This window comes from Mizuhopecten yessoensis, unplaced genomic scaffold, assembly GCF_002113885.1.
Source record: "Mizuhopecten yessoensis strain PY_sf001 unplaced genomic scaffold, ASM211388v2 scaffold11173, whole genome shotgun sequence".
NCBI classification, from domain to species: Eukaryota; Metazoa; Mollusca; class Bivalvia; order Pectinida; family Pectinidae; genus Mizuhopecten; species Mizuhopecten yessoensis.
Window position 1 is genome coordinate 1521412 of NW_018408916.1, and position 20306 is coordinate 1541717.

At 39.7% G+C, this 20306-nt stretch overlaps 1 protein-coding gene across 2 annotated transcripts in view; it reads right to left on the reverse strand.

Annotated features, from left to right (window-relative positions):
- The window catches only part of LOC110467458 (HRAS-like suppressor 2), a 24080-nt gene extending 4618 nt beyond the window's left edge, over window positions 1–19462 (reverse strand). Inside the window, exons 1-2 of one of the 2 annotated variants that reach the window (XM_021524641.1) lie at window positions 19417–19462; window positions 3189–3331 (exon numbers count right to left, since the gene is read on the reverse strand). In XM_021524641.1, coding sequence (XP_021380316.1) covers window positions 3189–3315 — 127 coding nt within the window. In that variant the 5' untranslated portion in view covers window positions 3316–3331; window positions 19417–19462. Of the gene's footprint in view, window positions 1–3188; window positions 3332–15240; window positions 15289–19416 lie in introns of those variants that run through there. The other variant, XM_021524640.1, reaches the window with a different exon arrangement.
- Window positions 19463–20306: the final 844 nt, after the last annotated feature.

Genomic DNA, 20306 nt, shown 5'->3' on the forward strand with positions numbered 1-20306 from the left:
GGGGGGGATCTTGGATCCAAGATGGCGAATTTTCTTAGCAACCCCTTAACCTACGACCCTCCCTCCTCCACTATACATCATGTGTTTATTTTGCGCGTGAAGTCATCATTTTTAGTGCTACCGACTGAATTACTCCCCCTGTTTCCAATAGATGTGTATATTTAGTGCGACGTCATTGTGACGGAATTAACTCTCCATTTTTCTGACTTTTTACCTTCTGATGGCAGGTATTGCCTCCATGGACTGTCTCTCTCTGTGCAATGCTTGACAGACCTGCGAACCCTTGCATGAGGAGAAAGAACGCATACAGAAATGAAAATCGCTATTACTTGTACATTGACTCATATCTCCCCCTGTTTTCATTAGGTGTGTGTTTTGCTTGTGATGTCATCAAATTAACATTTACCGATGGAATTAGCTCCCTCGTTTCCAACTTTTTTACCTTCTGATTTCAGGTATTCTCTCCGGGACTCTCTTTCTCTATCAATTTTCGCGTTACCGCAGGAACTATCTCCCCCTGTTTTCAATAGGGTGCGTGTTTTGCGTGTGACGTCATACATTTTGTGTTAATGACGGAATTAACTCCCCTGTTTCAGCATTTTGCTTCTGATTTCAGGTATTCTCTCCAGGACTCTCACGCCGCTGTTTAGTCAAAAAAAAAAAATCTCTTTTCCTTTCTCTTCTCCTCTTTACTGCTCCTTTTTTTTAATGTATTTTCATTTTTCTTTATATTCTTATGCATAAAATATATTTAAAAACAATAAATAGTTACAACATGCGTTATTTACGATGTAAAATTCACGGCATATATATAGTTTTTCGTTCTTTCCTGTACATCTCCTGTACATTTCACGAAAAAAGGTCATCTCAATTTAATACCACACTCGAAAACATTGTTAATATGTTTTATGCATAAGATTATTAAGGAAAATGAAAATACATGATTAAAAAAAGAGCAGAAAAAGAGGAAAAAAGAAAAGAGAGAAAAAAACAACGAAACAGCGGCGAGAGTCCCGGAGTGAATACCTGAAATCAGAAGCAAAATGCTGAAACAGGGGAGTAAAATTGATGACGTCACACGCAAAATAAACACATGATGAATAGGGGAGGAGGGAGGGCCGTATAGGTTAAGGGGGTTGCTAAGGCGTCATCTTGGATCCAAGATGGCGAATTTCCTTAGCACCCCCCCCCCCTATTCATCAATTTTTTACTTAGATAAGATAGAAGGGGGTCAAATACGAAAACAGAACAGTGTGTACATTTATTTTAGATCGACATGAGACCTATGGTAAATAAATATAATTTTTATTTATTTTTAAACAACAATTATGACACAAGATATTTCAACTTATACAATTTATTACTCTGGATGGCCCGTGGGTCTTAAAGTGGGATGAACCGGAGAACCCTTAGAAAACACACGTGGTCCTCATACGTTTTCACGTCCGATCTGGGAATCGAACCCGGCCCCCTTGGTGAAAGGCGAGTGCGCTATCCACTGTGGCACCCGACCACCAAAGGCTAGCCTACCAATCATAATGCCACACTTCCACACCATAGTGCGATCAATGTAGCATACATAATTATGTGATAACTTGTTTCTATCGTCAATAGATTATATGTACATGCTGCATGAAAGCTACACAAACTGATGGAAATAATCACCATATTAGCGTATATTATAACCAGGTCAGATGAAATAATTGTTTCTAACAGTTTTCCATGAACAAATGCAATTTTGTTGAATGTATCTTGTCCACCACGTCAAAACATATCAGAACGGGCTTTTTATTTACCTTAAAGACAGTGTGATCTAGATAATCCAGTAACGTCAAAATGGTAAAAATGTAGGTTTTTGGTTAAAATGTTGATGTTTGTATCTTGCCCTTCATGTGCATGTAGTTTAGGCGAGCATTTTGGCAATAAATATTGATTTATTTTGTCATAAATATGAATTATGATTTAACTGTTTGTCTTTTATTGTGAATTTGTACGCATACATATGTTCAAGGGCTACGCCTAATGAAAAGGATATACATGCCAGGCTTTTATGCTAACATTGGGTATTATTCACCTAATAAAGTGATGCTTAGAAGGGTGCTTCATTGTCTTTGAAATTGTTGATATTTGTATTTTTTTAATTGGCATAAAAATAACTCCGGGTGATCATGTGTACATGAAACCACAGGTGAAAATACAGGTGTATCTATCATAAATGGACTCTACCTTTGAAATAACACTTTACCTATATACCTAATTCTAACAGATGATATAGTCCTCTATCAACTGACTGACAGGGTGATCACCACCATCACCACACCGTGGCATCAGAACAATAAGATTAGGTAGATTTTTTTAGAGTCAGTCCGGTGAGCCTTGACCACTGACCCGGCTGGAGACCCTACTAATTAATCCCCTATTGTTTAGAGTATAAGAAGTGGACTCCTTGTTTGGGCAACACCCTTAGGCATGTATAGATATTCAAACTGCTAGCAAAGGGAAGCTCATCCTCGATTTCCAGGGGTTACGCTCACGTTCGCTCTCTACACCCCTTACACCCCTGGAATATGTCATGGCAAAAATGAAGGCTCGATGAGCGCCACCTTGTTGATGAGACAAGAAGACTAGTTCGATCCTTTGATGTACATCAAAAGAATCTCGCGGTCACGTAACAGTAAAAATTGCCTAGCGATTGGTCAGGTTTTTACCCGAGACCAATCAAACAGCTATCTTCGTGCCTTCAATTTTGCCATGACATATTCCGGGGGTGTAGAGAGCGAAAGTAAGCGTAACCCCTGGATATCGAGGATGGGGGAAGCCATAGAAATTCAAAGTTCAAGGGATGATTGATATTAGAAGGAAATCCCATATGAAATAGAGGAAAATCTTCAAAAACCTTGGGCCAGATTATTTTTGGACACAGAAATAGGGTGTTGCCCAGGCAACAAGGGCAACACCCCTGGTTCCGGTAACTTATTAAATACGTAGTACAATATAAATGAAATATGTAGAATCAAGGGAGTAACCTGTTTTAGATTTCCGGCTAATCAACTAACATGATTTGTGTTGTGGCCTAGACAATTTACACTTCGACGTAACACAATACCAGCGCCGTTAGTATTATTACATTAGATTATTTTCCCGACATGTATATACAATCGTTTGACCAGATCATTATATTTAATTACCTATATAGACTCCCCAGTGAGAATATAAAAAATTCGGAAACTCCACCATGTCTCCGACCTCCAGCTCCTCCAGAACACATTCATTGTGCTTTTTGTTAAAGTATAATGAAAGTGCCATTTGTGCCATTTTGTTGTATGAGGGTCTGAAAAAGAAAAATACAAAAGACTAGAAATATGTCAGAATGACATGAAAGTCACCCCATCATGATCATTTTCCGATAAATCATTGACCAAGCTACAACGGATATATTTCCACCGGTCAATCAAAATGGTAAACAATGACCAGGTGTAAATACATACATGCTGTTCAGGTTGCCATGCCAACACATGGAATTAATAAGAAAGCATGTCGCAAATATAACGTTCACTTCGAATACGGGGAGATCTGCGCGCTGACACGATCACCTGGCATGGGCAGAGCAGCTAGGTAAATGAAATATAGCGATGTTGTTTTCACAACAATAAGTTTCAAAAAAGATTCAATCTTATATAAACCTTTTACTCTTTTTTTTATGAAATACACTTTTCCAAGTAGTTTTCTGATCGTCTGGTATCGGCAGAATGTGTACGCTTAAATGCAGTCACTCAAACACGCCGACGAGGACCGTCAACAGCCGAATTCGCGAGACATGAAGAACACCAAACAATTGTGATTTCAGCAATTCTCCTTTGAAAAGATAATATCGGAATGTATTTGGCTGTTTTGAGCCTGTTAATATTTATTTTTCAAACTCTACCTTTTAATATTATCGGTTCAATTCGCATGTATGAGACATTGTTAGTTCCTGCCGGTAAATAGTATCACGCGACCTGAATCTTTGCAATACACAAACTTGCTAACTTTGTAACTTTACCCATGTCCTTTTGACACATTCTTACTGTCAAGATTGAAGAGTTCAGCATCATTTACCTAAGAACGACATTTTAACCACAGAGTGATAAATGCGATGCAAGTCTTCGTTATGTTTCCCGATACGTGGTATTTATCAATTCACAACGTAACGTCCTAAAAAGTCGGGCCTACTTTACTCGAGTTTATTTATCCGATTCATCGTATAATATGACTTAAACTTGCAGCTTTTCGTAATTGTTATATTGGCAATGCAATCAGGGATTATTCAACGAAATTTACAGTTTTATTGCCGCGATCATATTTCAAAACATTTCCGAAAATCCTCGAAAAATATTTACGAGAAATGGTCGCGACCGAGGACCGGTTTTGGATTGTTCTTGAGTATCGTGTACACCACTTTCTTGAAACTTCATTTTTCCTTAAAAAAGTGCGCACTATATTCAAATATTAACGGTAGTCGTTGGTCAGACATAAAATATCTAAATCAGTCAATAGCAATTTATTATACGACAGTATACCCCTTCGGGAACCTCAAAGGTGCCTGATTCATCTTTATGTTATACGTAATTCCTGTGGGAAATTTGGAACGCCTTTAGGTTTTATTCTATTCCTGTTTAAAAAGGAAATCGATATCTGAGTTATCCAAGAGCTTGTAATTAGCGCCTGATATATTCCGACAGAAGCATACACTTAACAGCACATGACAACAGAGGTCAAAATCTGGGACTGAAACCGAAATCAAAATAGTCCCCACTGGTGTGACTAAAAATACAAAAAATACAAAGAGTTAATTGCGACAGAACGAATACTAACCCCAATGTAATTTGTCTGTAATTGAAAGCAATCCAACCCTGTTGTCAAGACAAAAGTAATTACACCACCCATTACTAACAGGGCAGATAGACTGATTTGGCTATTTTTCAGAGACATGATCGATTTTTTCTAACGCTAAAACTAATAACTATAAAGATGACAGCAGTCTTCACAATGATAACTGAAACGTCAGATACAATTAACAAAGGACGTTAGACCAGATAAACAAGGGGCAACACGGTTAAACCTAAGGTAGCAGTATACAGTAGAAATGGCCAGACTCTGATAAACAAGGCACATGTCGATTAAATGTAAACACAGCGGATTTACCCTACACAACACATGTATACATGTATATATATATTTGTAAACTGCATTACATTTACAATACATATAAAGTACTGAGAAGTGTATAAACCTCTTTTTTCTATGTATGTCACTTGTGTGAAAACCATGGATACCACATCAAAAATTACCAAAAAATGCGAAAAAATGCTATTTTTAACCCAAAATTTGACCCCCGCAACCAGTAATTTTTTTCCTAAGCTCTGTCTGAAATTAAAGATTATCTACCTGGTTGCAGAATTATCTGGGTCCCAGTAAAGTTGTAAAACTTGATTTTTTGCAATTTTGCGTCGTGTATTGTTGTCAAAATTTTACCTCCTGTAAAGGTAGCTTTTCATGTGTACGCACCCTTTCGGATTATGGCCAAAATTTATTCTCGAACCAAAAAAATCTTCTTTCTTTTTACAAATGTGAAGCTCACATAGCCCACTTCATCATGCTTATACCAATTTTAGTACAGTTTTATTTTTATATTTTTTTTACATATCGTTATACAGGGGTTAGCAATTTAACAAAAATATCACCCATGGCCACAACCCTCTACTGTATACTGCTACCTAAATAAGGTTCTTAAAGTCGGATCTACGTGATCAAATCTACCTCCGTTCATCACGTACACTACATAGACTGTTAGCAGATACCGTAGTACACACGTTTACTGAAGTGTTTAAACTAAACACAAATATCATTTTATAATATTTCAATTCCTACTCAAGTTGGACTCAATGCAACTACCAAATGTAACCCGTGTCATTTGCCGATGAATTAGAGCACTGTGCGTATGATTTTTGCGAAGGGAGGTAACTATTGACATGTTTATACAAAGAAGATGTCCCACTTAATGAGATTTTACATTTTTATTGAAGCTACACAAGAACTTGTTTAGACAACCAAAACGATAAATCAGCAAAATATTATCAGATCACGGTTCTAGCGGTAGTGATGTCATGTACTGCCCTAGACATTCTCCCTCCAGCTAACTTACCCATTCTATCAACCCCCGGTACAAATAGAAAACAACGTAAGGTGACAGTACCCAAATCGGATCACCAAATCATCATTTTTTTTAAATCATTGAAAAATCTGAGGAGGAATTATATTCCTTCATGGTTGTATCAAAAACAGAATATCGATGGGTGTTCTTACAAACGAAATTAGCACCCGCGGCTCACTTGAGATATTTATAGAACGCTCTGAAGTCACCAATCATCGGCTTTTGCGAATGTCGGGACCCAAAACGGATCAAGGCTTGAATTTTGCAGTATCGTACGCTTCAAATGAATATTTTGTGTCAGCATATCAACATTTCATGATAACCTTTAGAAGTTTTTCTATAGTGTGAATTTATTCCTATAGTCCAAACCAGAATGCATAGTCGTCGCACGCGCCATTTTTTAAAAACGCAATCAAAACATTGACACTTTGAATTACGTTTTCTTGCGCTATTTGAACTTAAAAACTATTTATCTGTAGACAAAAAATGGTGCATGTCTATTCTAAGACTACATAATTGGTATAACTGATGTGTTGACACGTTTATTTATTTATAAGCATTTTTGCAAAAAGTGATCTGATTTGGGTACTGCCTCCTTAGATCCACAGGGGTACGTTACAAATGTCTGTAATACACATATCATGCTATAACTGATAGGGGTCACAGCACATATACACATGTTAATGTATGTTTATGCGTGCTGTGACCCATATCAGTATAGCATATGTGTATAAATGTATGTTTATGTGTGCTATGACCCATATCAGTAAAAGACATAGGTGTATTTCAGACATATTTAACGAACCCCTGTGTTAGATCCATGTGGTCCCGTCTCATATGAAATACAGTCGAACCGCCAAATGTCATATTAAATGTTTCGTCCTTTCAAGCCACGTCTGGTTTCCTGTCTAATTCGACATTCAATTACTGCAGCTTCACATTCCAGAAGATGTAGAACCTCGAAATTTAGCGGCGCTCCACTTCGCGCTAATAAAAAGATGGCTGCCGAAGACTCGCATCTGAGCCTGTGCACCGCGTCTAGGCATTATTCTTCCGCGATGACACATCAGAAAATTTGATATCTTTTGAATTCATCAACAAAAATTAAATATGGCATTTAAAATATGTTTTTGTATTTTATTTCTTTATAATTTGGCTGTATTGAACTATCAGCGTAAACCATCATGTCGTGTAATGGTCCTTCAAAGACGGACTATATTTTTTTTTTACATTATGTCAATACGTAGACTTGCACAAGCTCTAGAACCTGGGACAAACGATCAGAATGGACTTCACAAGTTCCAATTATTGAAAAACACGTTAATTGAAATATAAGGAGTGAATCTTACTTTGGTCGATTTCATGGGGTGATGAATTGAGTTGGTCTTGAAACAAATTCAACATGAACTGCTTCGCAGTTCATTAAATTTATTTCAAGACCAACTCAATGCATCACCCCATGAAATCGACCGAACCAAGATTCAATCCTTAAATAGTAGTAGTTAAAACATATCAGTACAAAGGAAATACGCAGTACTGATTATTGACAGTCGTTATGAAAATCAATGATTTCTTAAAAGGACAAAAATATCCAAATTGATTTCTGAAAGCCTTACAAACATTAAATCACTATTTCGGAAGACACATTAAACAGCTTAAACACTAAAAGTGAGGATATTTGTATTGCCAACACGAAGGAACAACATCTGGCTTCGGTATCACAAACCTACTTGAGGCCGCCACAAACTGAGATTTGAGTCCCAACTCAAGAACTCAAGCTCAGCGTCCGTGTTTCGTTATCACAAACTAAAAACTCAGCTCAGCGCCTGAAGCTGAGGTCAAAAAGCTGAGACTGCCCAAGAGCAGAATTAAGTTCGAACTCAAGCTCTGAAACGAAGCTGTTTGCAATAAAATGACAGGTTTGGCGAACAATTATAATGACAAGAAAATGTTTTTACAATAATTATTTTTCACAACCATCCAACATATCAGAGACACACAATCTTTACTAGACAAATGTGCAGGTAAACCATATTATTGGCAATTTATTAGCCATTTGTTGAAAATACAGTCGTTTGAATAAGCCGTAAAACGAGATGTCTGGGGTCCGAATACGGTAGTGATAGCCCTTGGCCCGAGTGCGATTTGAAATATAAATAATCTATGCGTTATAGTTTCCAACCAAAGGACTTTAAATGTGTCGTGAATTTGGTGTCACAACATGAAGCTGAAAACTGCTCGCAGGTCCCATATGCAGAGGAAAATCACTCGCGTGTAGAGACCGCGCCGAGATGTCACATTGATGTTGTAGGCGCGGTTAACGGTCTAAGGGAAATAACTCTCCCCATAATTCACCACACTCTTCCCCGTTTTATGAAGGGGGCGGGGCACCCCTCTTGAGGTTGGAAGCTGCTGATAAGGAATCATGGATGAGTGGTCATTCTTGAGCATCAGATCCGGATCTGGTGTTGTTTATGATGCTGGAAATGATTGTTCTCTGGTGGAGTTGGACAAGGTCGGGTCATCCCTTAAACATAAGGGACCCCTAGAAGCAACACAGTTGCACTGTGCCCTCTAGTTGAAGTGCAGGCCCATACTTCGTAGATCTAATCATGTTGAAGGGCTTCGCTTTACTGTGCCCTCCTCCAAGGTACAGGACCATTAAAATATAAACATCATGGTTGGGCATTGGCATACCGTGCCCTTGCCACTGCCAGGTACTCAGACATGTATAGTATTTGGATACTATGTCTGAAGTTTCAAAAGTGGAAGAATGCCCTCCACTTGTATGCTGAATGTGACAGGGTGTTGATAACACAATCCCACCCCTGAGCAGATAAACGCTCAAAGGGCCGTTCCCTCACAGTTTCCGGAGACGGTTGAGAAGAAAACTACTCTGTCTCTAGAGGCTCGGAGGCTGCCTGAGAGGTAGAGAACCGTCTCTTTCTGAACCTCTGTATTGTTGGCAGACTTAAATAGAGCTTCTAATTAAAAGCTGTCTCCCAGCTGTCTCCCAATTTTACAATGTGATCCCATTTACCTGGGTCACAAAATGGCACAGGGATTTTTACTGTCCTTGCTCTTTTTGAACACAGCAGTGCCGTGTATTTATCTACTATGAAACTATTGCCTAGTCACCCTCAACACCAGTCTAGTCAACTTTTGAGGGTGCTCTAGTCTGCATAGCTGTGCCGGTGAGTACCCCACCCGAGTGGGTTACGGCGCTTTCTGATTGCTCCGCGACAGTTGAGCGACAGTGGCCAGGCTTCTGTAATGACTGTCCCCCGTCCTTGGCAGAATTTCCCGCCATAGCCTCGGGGAGGGCTTCACTCAAACAGTTCCCTGGCCCCTGCATATTCAACTACCAGCGGCTCAGAAGATAGAACGACTTCGAGATGTATTTTAAGTCTCTATTTCTAGTTTGGTTCCGGTAGACGGGATGAGGAAGGTCATAGTCACAGATTACACCATCATTGACGGAATGGATCTAAAGGACACCCACTGTGTTTCCATACTTGTTCTGTTGTTCTTCCTGGGCTAACTCAAACACCGCATGTAACTCCTAGTCATCCATCTCATCCCTGTCGTTATTTGATGACGTCACATTTGGTTTGAAACATTTGATGATGGAGGGAACACAAGTTTCCGTTTCCTCTTCCCTGTCAAATGGAAAAGAATGAGGCAGATTTTGGTTTTACCGCCTCATCTCCTTAAGTTTTGAGCCCCGCTGTCTGTGGTACATGTATATGCTTACTTTGTTGAGGACCAGGAATATAGGCCTTGTATGTCAGTGGTACCATACTGTCCACGTCCTCCTCAAACCGTTCGCAGTTAGCTCCCGCGGGGTGACTGTTCAGTTGCTCTTCCGAGACCATCACTGGCCTCTGGCTCTCCCTCTCATTATAGACAGGGGCTTCCCTGGGAGTTGAGAGATGGCCACTATTGGCTCGGTAACCCTGTTTGTCCCCGGCCGTAGGTACTCTGGCCTTTCCCAGGAACCATGTCTGCTGTATAACAGTTCCGTCCTTCTGTAATTATGACGGACTTGGCAGTGTCATTCATCACTCTCATTATGGATTGTTGGGCACCGGGAGGCACTACCGAACCGGCAATCATGACTCCCCCGGGATGTTGTGTAGGTTGAATCGTGGACGTATCCCCATTGGGTTAAGCCCAATCCACCGGACAGTGCTCTATAGTGTTTAGTGGTATTGTAACATTTTGGGCTACCTTGACAGCGGATGATGTCCTCTGCTCCTCCACTCACGGTGTAATAGGTATTACCTGGCTACCAATAAACATGACGCCTGCATCTAAGTCCATGACACATTTGTTCCTGGACAGGAAATCCACCCCAACAACATGTCGTTCGTGATGGGGGCCTCACATACGGTCCAGTGTATTTCGGCTTATATACCAGCTCCCGTTTAATCAGCGTCATAGTGGCCGCTGTATCCACAACAGCTTGAATTGGAGTTCCATTTAAAGTCAGTGGTATGGTAATACTACTACCATCTGAGACTGCCAGCTTCACTTCCCTCAAAGGTTGAACCTCATTTCTAGGCGTGCGGGATGGAGACCTTGATCTCTCTGCCGTGCCTCTTAATGGTTCCGGGTACGCTGATGGAGACCTCGGATGGTACGCCTGGGTATTCCGTCCTCTGTCGTTACCTCAACTGGCGGCACTGTTGTTGCCTCTCCCTGGTTCCTAGGGGCCCCGACTAGGTTGACCTGGACCTGGACCTGGTGACCCAGTGACAGGTGACTCCCCATGACATTCGGGTGACCAGGTACGGTTTCGCAGGGGACCTTGTTCTGAGTATGACGACGCATCTCGGTGTCGACCGTCGTACCTATTACGTCCGTTCTCCTGGGGCGGACTCTAGCACGATAATCTGGAGGTCGGTTCCCTTCATAGTTTTTAGGGGAACCTCGGTCGCGTTCCGGAGAGCGGTAGTCATCCCGAGGTGGAGGCGAGTACGGACGGGCAGACACACCGCCCGCATTAAGTCGGGCCAGGGATTTCTTTAGCTCCTGTAGTTCATCTTTTAAGAACTTTATAGTGTCTTCTTCTACTTTGTCATCTTCCGACTTAGTGCCCTCAGCAAATTCCACCTGCCTACTAGGGTAATGTGGTGCGCGAGAACCAAACAGAGCGTTGTGGTGTCGGCATGCGCGAAGCCATCTCCAGTTATGGTTTGAATCCGCTGGGCAAATTCTGCTAAGCTCTCATTCTACTCTTGTTTAGTGAAGTGCAGTTCTATGCGGGCCACCACCGGGACGTCCTTATCGCTGAACCGTTCTTTCATCTTCTTCTTGAGCTTAGTGAACCCAAGAGTTCGCAGAAGTTTATTGGCGTACTCCAACGCATCACCAACCAGACAATAAAAAAACGCTGTATAGTCTTACGGTCTGTTATCTTTTATAATTCTCTCGAATTTAAGAGCGAAGGACTCCCACCGCTCCTTACCCGAGTAAGTGGGCATCTTGTGTCGTAGTCCGAATTATTCTGACGTTTTATCGACTTTTTTATATTGGTCTGTCGTCGATTATATGCGGGAAATAAGCGACCCGTGCCCGGGTCGCACTTCAAACTGATATTTTAGATACAAATCGTCACTTTCACACACATGTCGCACATGGATCGAAAGATCTATTCTTTATGCGCTAGGTGGTATCAATAACATGTTTCAAAGATCATTACGAAAAGTATTTTCCAACGTTTTCTATACCAACCCATGTTTTTAATGGAAATTAGGGCATGAGCAATGTCACATAACTTGACGAGATCTCGCGTTACCGAAGGTATTTCCCAACGTTATGACGGAGCCCGGCGATATTTAAGTCACGTGGCATTAGAAGGCGGGGCTATAAAAAAACTAGAGTCAAACAGAGTAAGTTTGAAAAATAATGTTTTTAGTGATTGTATTGGTTGTTTGAAACATGTTATTGATACCACCTAGTGCATAAAGTATAGATCTTTCGATCCATGTGCGACATGTGTGTGAAAGTGACGATTTGTTTCTAAAATATCAAGTTTGAAGTGCGACCCGGGCGCGGGTCGCTTATTTCCCGCATATTATAGAGGGCCGGAGTTCTGACGTTAATTGACGACAGACCGATATAAAAAAGTCGATAAAACGTCAGAATAATTCGGACTACTTGTGTCGCTGAGGACTTCTACTCCTTCAGCGACGCCTCTGCTCGTCATCGGAGGAGTCCTCAGAATACGTAACGCTGTCCCCCTCCTCCTCCCCACTGGAGAAATCGGAGTCAGATTTGTCGCTCTCTGACGAATCATCACGTAGACCTTGAAGGGGCACGATGCGTTCCCTGTGATTGGCGTGTATATCGTTCACCGGGGGTGCGATGCGTGCGCCGTGCAGGACGTTCGTTGTCGGACCTGTCGCGAGTCCGCCTCTTTCTTCCTTCATCGCGGGTAGTACGCAACGATTTACTGCGCTTGTTAAAGGGCTTTTTTGCACGAGCACCGGCAACGGCCGAAGACAGACCATGAGCAGGAGTTGTATGGTGTTCTAATTTAATCTGCTTTTGCCCTAACTGAGTGTCTATGTATCCCAATAGGGGATAGTTATTTATCCCGCCATTGGTGTATGGCAGCTTATGGCCTGGGGTAGGTTACCCTCCCTATGTTGGAAAGGTAGCTGCGAAGGGTCATATCCCCGAGGATAATTCCCCCCTACCTGCTTGGGAAGCGTCAAACTATGCTCGACATCTTCTAACAGGAACTTTGCCTCCTTTTCATTGGGTGATGATAGGCAGGACATACTGTGATCCAAGTGCAGATTCATTTCCTCCTCAACATGTGGGGCAGATTATAATTTAAACCCCCACTTAGAAGCAAAAGGTGCACTGGTAGTCAATGTTGTCATATGGGACCCTGGCCTTGACGCGTTACATACCTCCCATCCTTCGGGATAGCCTGTAGGATAGGGTCAAAACTACTCCAACAATGTTAGAGGTTTTACACGGCGAAAAACTTTTGACAGGCGCCGCGTAACCTCTAACTGCCCATAGCTGATTTTCCCGATGCTGACGATCACATTTTCAAAGTTCGGATTAAGAAAGAGTATATCGTGTTTACATACATTTAAATGGTCAAAAGGGTCCAATAAATATTCCTTTCCATAAATCCATGATTATATGAGAAAAACTTCGTGTCAAAGACATAAATAATGAGTTTTTCCTCATTCGAAGCGAAGCAGACAGCATTTGCCATGATTTTTCCGGTTAATACAAAAATGGATTACATGTAATGTTTCACAAGCGGAATACAAACAAACTCCGTATCATTTCGTTCCGTTTGAAATCCCCCCTGATATTTTGTATTAATCCAGAAGCCATGTTTTAAATGTAGGTCAGAGATGTGCTACAACGACATGGACATGTATTTTGAGTGTTCTATTCCGTAGTATACTATATATTTGTGTCTGTGACATATATATGAGATCTATATTATATAAACCGTGAGTAGACACCGTTGTCATGAACTGTTAACCACTTAAGTGAGTTTTTCAAGCCGATTTTGTTCCGCCCGGATTTCGGGCGGAAACTGCATCAAAGAATTAGTGCTTCGGAAATGAGAGGTCGCAGTCGGCAAAATCATATCCGATTGAAAAAGGGCTGACCAGCGGCCTCTCATGTTATGGGAGTAGGGTCAAAACATGACTCTTTCTGTTAAGGAACCATTGCCCGAGGGTCAGTATATGGTATACCCTCAGGTAGCATGGAGGTAGACTGATATGTACCTCTATCCCCCCAGAGTGACCAGCTATTTGTTTGTTGCCCTTAGCTACTGACATACTGACAACCCTTAGGTGTAGTCGGTAACATAGTGGCTGGATTAGAGGTCTTCTTTGGAGGCGAGGCAGCACAAGCCGCCATGCTCTCTTCTGAATTTTTTTAAGAGCCTCGGTCTCCAATATAACCACTTAGTCCCTAACCTGGACCTGCAGCTCTTTAAATTTATGCTGCATGTCCATCACTGCATCCTCCTTTCTAGTAAGCCTATCTGTCTGTGATAAGGTTGATGGGCATGGTGACTGCACCTCCAATGGAGCAGTGACCATTATTCCCGTGATAATCCCATCACATAGCCATGTCTGCCACTTCTCAATGCCTATTCTCGAATTAGACACAAGTTTTTATAAGGTGAGGTCGCCCTCACCTCTTTATTTTTATCTCAATGATTTTCTGCGCCGTCGCAGGGCCTAAACCCTCCAACGTATACACAGCTCATCCTCTGTAGCTGACCGTAAATTTATTACAGACATCCTCAAATATGAGACAAACTACGGAAAAGCTTCAATGTTGTAATAAAGAAACAAGTCATAACACTGAACTAAACAATTATGCACAAGGACAGTATACTTACGTTGCCACAAGTAGACACGTGTATCTTTCCCGTACAAAATTATAATGAGTCGACTATAAACATATAACAATTAACAGTTTACAAAATATTTTCTAATTCCTAAAATACCTAATTCCTAACCTAATGTAATATAAAACTAGCTATATAAACCTTACAGTACATATTAAAATTATCCTACAATATTTAAATGACAATTCTAACCTAACGAAAACTTAAGTCTCGCCTGTCCCGCCAATATGGACGGCCCATGCCACTACATTTTGTATACAGGCGAATAGAGTTCCGTGACAAAGTAACAACTAACCTAGATTAAATTAAATATAAACATCAGAACGGCAGCGAACCGCCGACTCTGAATTACCCCTAATACATATTTAAATAAATAACAATAAACTATAAGAACTGATCCAAATTCTATCACACGTAACTCGCCATCTGGTCACGTAGGCTAGCGCACGTGGCGAGCGAGAGGGGACTAGCAAGGTAAAAAAAACAAATAAGATAAATTGACAAAATACGCGAAAAATAGCGTCGGGTTCGATACCAAATGTCATGAATTCGGTCTGAGTTATCACACAACGTCACAACATGTAGCTGAGAACTGCTCTCAGGTCCCAAATTGTATTAGAGTATGCGGAGGAAAATCACTCACGTGTGTTCTTGTTGAAGTCAGGATGCTAAGGACTTCCCACCCTTCGTTATACACATGTTTTTCTTGTCGTATTTTCGTGTCGTCATTTCCGTATTGCGTATCGGGCATTCCATTACCGTAGTGTAAATTATAGTAACACCGAGTAAACAATAATACACGTGCATGACGATGATATGTCAACACCCGATATAGAGACTTAACTTGGAAATGTGTTATCACACGTACTTCAGAAATAAAGCTTATGCTACAAAAACACTAATTAACTCACGGGAAAACACTGACATAAGATCAGACGACTTCAAGAAGGTCGTATGTGTTGTGTTTACCGACCTCACCTGTACAAATCACGTGCTTGCAGTAGTTCACAAGTTCTGGGTCGCTACGAATTTTTGATGTCGAGCGAGTTACGCCCTGTCAGCTAAATCATTTCACAAATGCAATTACAATAACTCTGTGAAAATAGTGATTTGTAAAATATCAAGACCCCTATAAAGTGCATGTGCGTGCACGTTTAGTTTAAACATATTTTATTGCCAAGCAAATGGATTGGGCACAAGTTATCAAACTTATATTAAGCCCTTTCCTAGCAAATTACAAGCATATATTTACAATAGTACAACAAGATGGCAGAATTAATTTACATATATACACTATTTCATTTTTAAATGCTTTAATTTATAAATTGAAATTATAAGAGAGAGACAGAGAGAGAAAAGGGGGGAAGGGGGAAGAGACAGGGGGGATAATAGTCTGTAATTATAATACATACATCCTCATCATTATTAATGTATGACATATAGTATCTTCCTCTTAGAGAGAGTGGATATTATGGTTCAATTGAGAGAGAGGGAGAGAGAGGGGACAAGGGGGAGGGGGTGTACTAGAATCTGTTAGAGTCACGAATGTATTGCTGAGTATGCATGAATATCGTTATGTTTTCCTGTTCCGAAAGAGATGTATCTCCAAATAGAAGTAGATTTAAATTAAGAGGCATGTATTCATTCAGTTCACGATAAAGCTTAATTCTTTGTTCGTTATATATATCACAGGTAAAAAAGAAATGGTGTGTGTCTTCAATAGGGAAGCCACATATACAACGTTGGTAATCAATGAGGTTAACACGAAACAGGTCACTTTTCAAAGTACTAGAACGGTTTCTTAATTTTGTATGCAAAATATTATTTTTCCTATCACCATAGAAAAAGGGGTTTGGTACAAGCGGCAAGTTTACGTCTTGAATGGCGTTTCTAAATGATGAGAACGTGGCACTACGTCGTATACTAGTAGGTAACTGGTTCCACAGTCTAACAGTAGAAGGAAAAAAGGATACGTTAGATAATTCAAGTCTGTTGTTAGGTAGGTTGTAGTTTTCAACGTTTCGAAGATTATAGTGAGAGTTATCGACAAGGGAAGGGAGTAGAGTGTTGAGATAGTTAGGGGCTATATTATTGTGGATTTTAAAAAATAATTGAAGTTTTCGACGGGATCTCCGATGGGCTAGAGAATCCCATCCAGTTTCATTGTATATAGATTGTCTACTAGTAAACGACGGTAAACCAGTGACAATACGTCCAGCTTCAAGTTGTAATTTTTCTAATTTGTCTGAATCAGTAATAGAACAACCATCCCAAAGTTCACAACAATATTCTAGAATAGGAAGTATAAATGTTCTATATATTTTATTCAGTGTACGTCGGTTCAGGGTATATTTCAATTTACGGAGGACACTTAATTGTTTAACTACTTTTTTACATATATTATCAATGTGATAGGTCCATTTACAGTTAGCATTGATGAATACTCCCAGATGCTTATGATTTTCAACAAATTCAATACTTACATTATTAAAGTTAATTTCAATGAGGTGATCAAGATCAATATTAGAAATAAGTAAAGCCTCTGTTTTTGCAGGATTGAATTTGACAAGCCACTTATCTGCCCACAATTGTATATTTACTAGATCATTATTAATTTTTTGTTCAATTACTTGTGGTGATTTATCCGAATACAAAAGAGAGGTGTCATCAGCAAATAGTTTTGATAGACTTTCTATATTATCTGTTATGTCATTAATATAAAGTATAAACAGCAATGGGCCAAGAACCGAACCCTGAGGTACTCCTGCATTTGTTCTCTTAGCAGAAGATCTACTATTTCCAATAAAAACTTGTTGAGATCTATTAGTAACATAATCAATTAACCAGTCCAATAACTTTCCCGATATTCCATAGCTAGCTAGTTTCACTTCCAGTCCCCTATGCCACACTCGATCAAACGCCTTAGAAATATCACAAAAAATTAGGCAAGTTGGCTGTTTTTTTTCTAGATTGTCGCACATAGTATGATATATTTCTATAAGCTGGTGTACAGTAGAGTGACCTGGTTGAAAACCTGACTGATATTTATATATGAGAGAATTATCTAAAAGGTAGTTATGTAAATATTTAGCGACTAATCTTTCGAAAACTTTACCAATAGTACTTAGTAGTGCAATAGGTCTATAATTTGAAGGGTCTTGTTTATCGCCCTTTTTAAAAAACGGCATAACTAGAGCATGTTTCCATTGTTTGGGAAAAGATCCAGTTTCCAAAGATGAGCGAAAGATCAATGAAAGAGGATAAGCAACTGAATTAGAGGTATTCTTTAGCATGGTATGACTAATAGTATCCTTTCCTACAGCTTTACCGATTTTTAATGTCTTAAGAATGTCGATAATGTCATTAATATTAAACGGTATGTCTGAAATGGTCGAGTCTGTTCTAGGTTCTATAACAGGTACGTCAATGTTAGTATCGTCTAGAGTAGATATTGAAACAAAGTAATCGTTTAGTATATTAGTCTTTATGTCGTCATCCATTTCTATATTTCCAGTCGCACTCCTTAACGGCGGTATACTATTAGATGTGTCGGATGATTTTATTAACCTGCGGACTAGTTTCCAAAAGTTTCTAGGATTTGTATCACTGTAATTGTCTAAAAGGCCGTTTATGTCCGCATAAAATAATTCTTTTGTGGTTTTTTTCAGATTGTTTACACCATTTCGTTGTTTCCTAAAGTTGTTCAAATTATTTGGAGTGCGATTGGATTTATATTTTTGGAGAAGTCTGTTTCTTTTCCTTATTTCACGTCTCAGGTCAGAGTTAAACCAAGGTTTGTCATTAGGTCTAATTGTAACAAATTTGGAAGGAATACATTCGTCAGCTAATTCTAAATATCTAGATGTAAAAATGTCACACATATCGTCCGGAGAATGGATTCTTAAAAAAAGTTCAGCCCAGTCAATTGATAACAGTAAGTTGTTAAACCGTTCGTAATCTGCGTCTTTATAACAAATAATTTTCCTCTTATAATTTCTTACAATATTTGTCCCCACAGTCAGTTCAACAGATGTTGCTTGGTGGTCCGAAATGTCGCGGTCTATGTCAATTACGTCCGATATCGTAAAATTACACGTGTCTGATAGAAGAACAGGGTCAAGTAGTGTGTTGCACGTGCGTCCAATTCTAGTCGGTCTGTCGATAACGTTTGTCAGGTGGTAAAAATTCATAATGTCTAGAAGAGCATGGTTATTGTCAACAGTGAGGAGGTCAACATTTATATCCCCTACGATTACAACAAAAGGAGCTTCATTCATGGCTGTTTCCAGCGAAAGACGAAAGTGATTCCAAAATATATGTGTGCAAGTAGGAGGTCTGTACACAGTACATAATAGATACGTCCTATTGGGAAACTGGATTTCTACCCAAACAACTTCACCTACTTGAAATTCTAAATCAATTCTACGACGTGTGCACAGGGAGCCAGAAGTGTAAACATTTATCCCCCCACCCGGAGTTCCACGATCTTTACGGAGCATGTTATAACCATCTAGGAGTATATCATCGTCTGCTACGGCTATGTCTAGGTGAGTCTCAGTTATACAAATTATATCGAAATCACTAGATACATGTTCCAAGTAGGACAACTTATTCCGAAGGCTGCGAATATTTAAATGAAATATAGAGAGGTCTTTATTTTGATCACCAGGGCCAGGATTGGGATGGACATCGTTACATGAGAGAAGGAGTAGTTGTAGGATAAGAAGAAAATTTGAGTTATTGATAATACTAGACTGTGTGAACCATATAGCATAAATACATTTTGACAACACATATATTACACCTTGCCTACACTTACCTAGTTGGAGATTAAAATCAAAAGTATAATGACGATTTACCAGAACACCGTGTGTACGATAGTAGAAACTTCCGATCGCCGCCCTATATGACATTATATCATTACCCATAGTCGTCAAAAACTAACACTATTGTTTGACGACGATCGGTATAGGTGTACACGTTTACACACTCAGCAATAACAGAGGGGGTGGGTCACAGGGGTCATAGAGGTCAGGATAAGACAGGTATTCGGGAAAGAAGCACATGGATAGGGTATGAAGTGGATTGAATATAAGAATAAAGAGAAGATAGACGAGAGTTATCATGACATAGTAGCATAAATACAGTACAGGATCACAATTGGGTAAACATAGGGAGTAGAGAAGGAGAGTACATATATGCATAAACAGGTTCATATTGATTTCTGTAAATGCGGTAAACATTCAGTTTGACATAATAATTAGATAATATTAATATGTATAAGTGCTATTATTATGATGATATTGACAAGTGAGACTTACAAAGTTTGGAGAAAAAAAAAAAGAAAACCCACCTGAATACTGGTTTGTATAGTTTTAACGTACATACACCATGACACGCGTATCTAGGGAACTTACATAAACACATACCTACATACAGTTATACATCAACGACCATACATACATGACTATACATCAACGACCATACATAAATTACTACATCAACGACCATTCATAAATGACTAAATGTCAACAACCATACACCAATGACTAAAATTTAACGACCATACATAAATGACCTTACATTAATGCCCATACATAAATGACTATACAACAGCGATCATACATAAATGACTATACATCAACGATCATCATACACCATTCTACATACACAAATGAGCACACACAAACGATCATACATTAATGATCA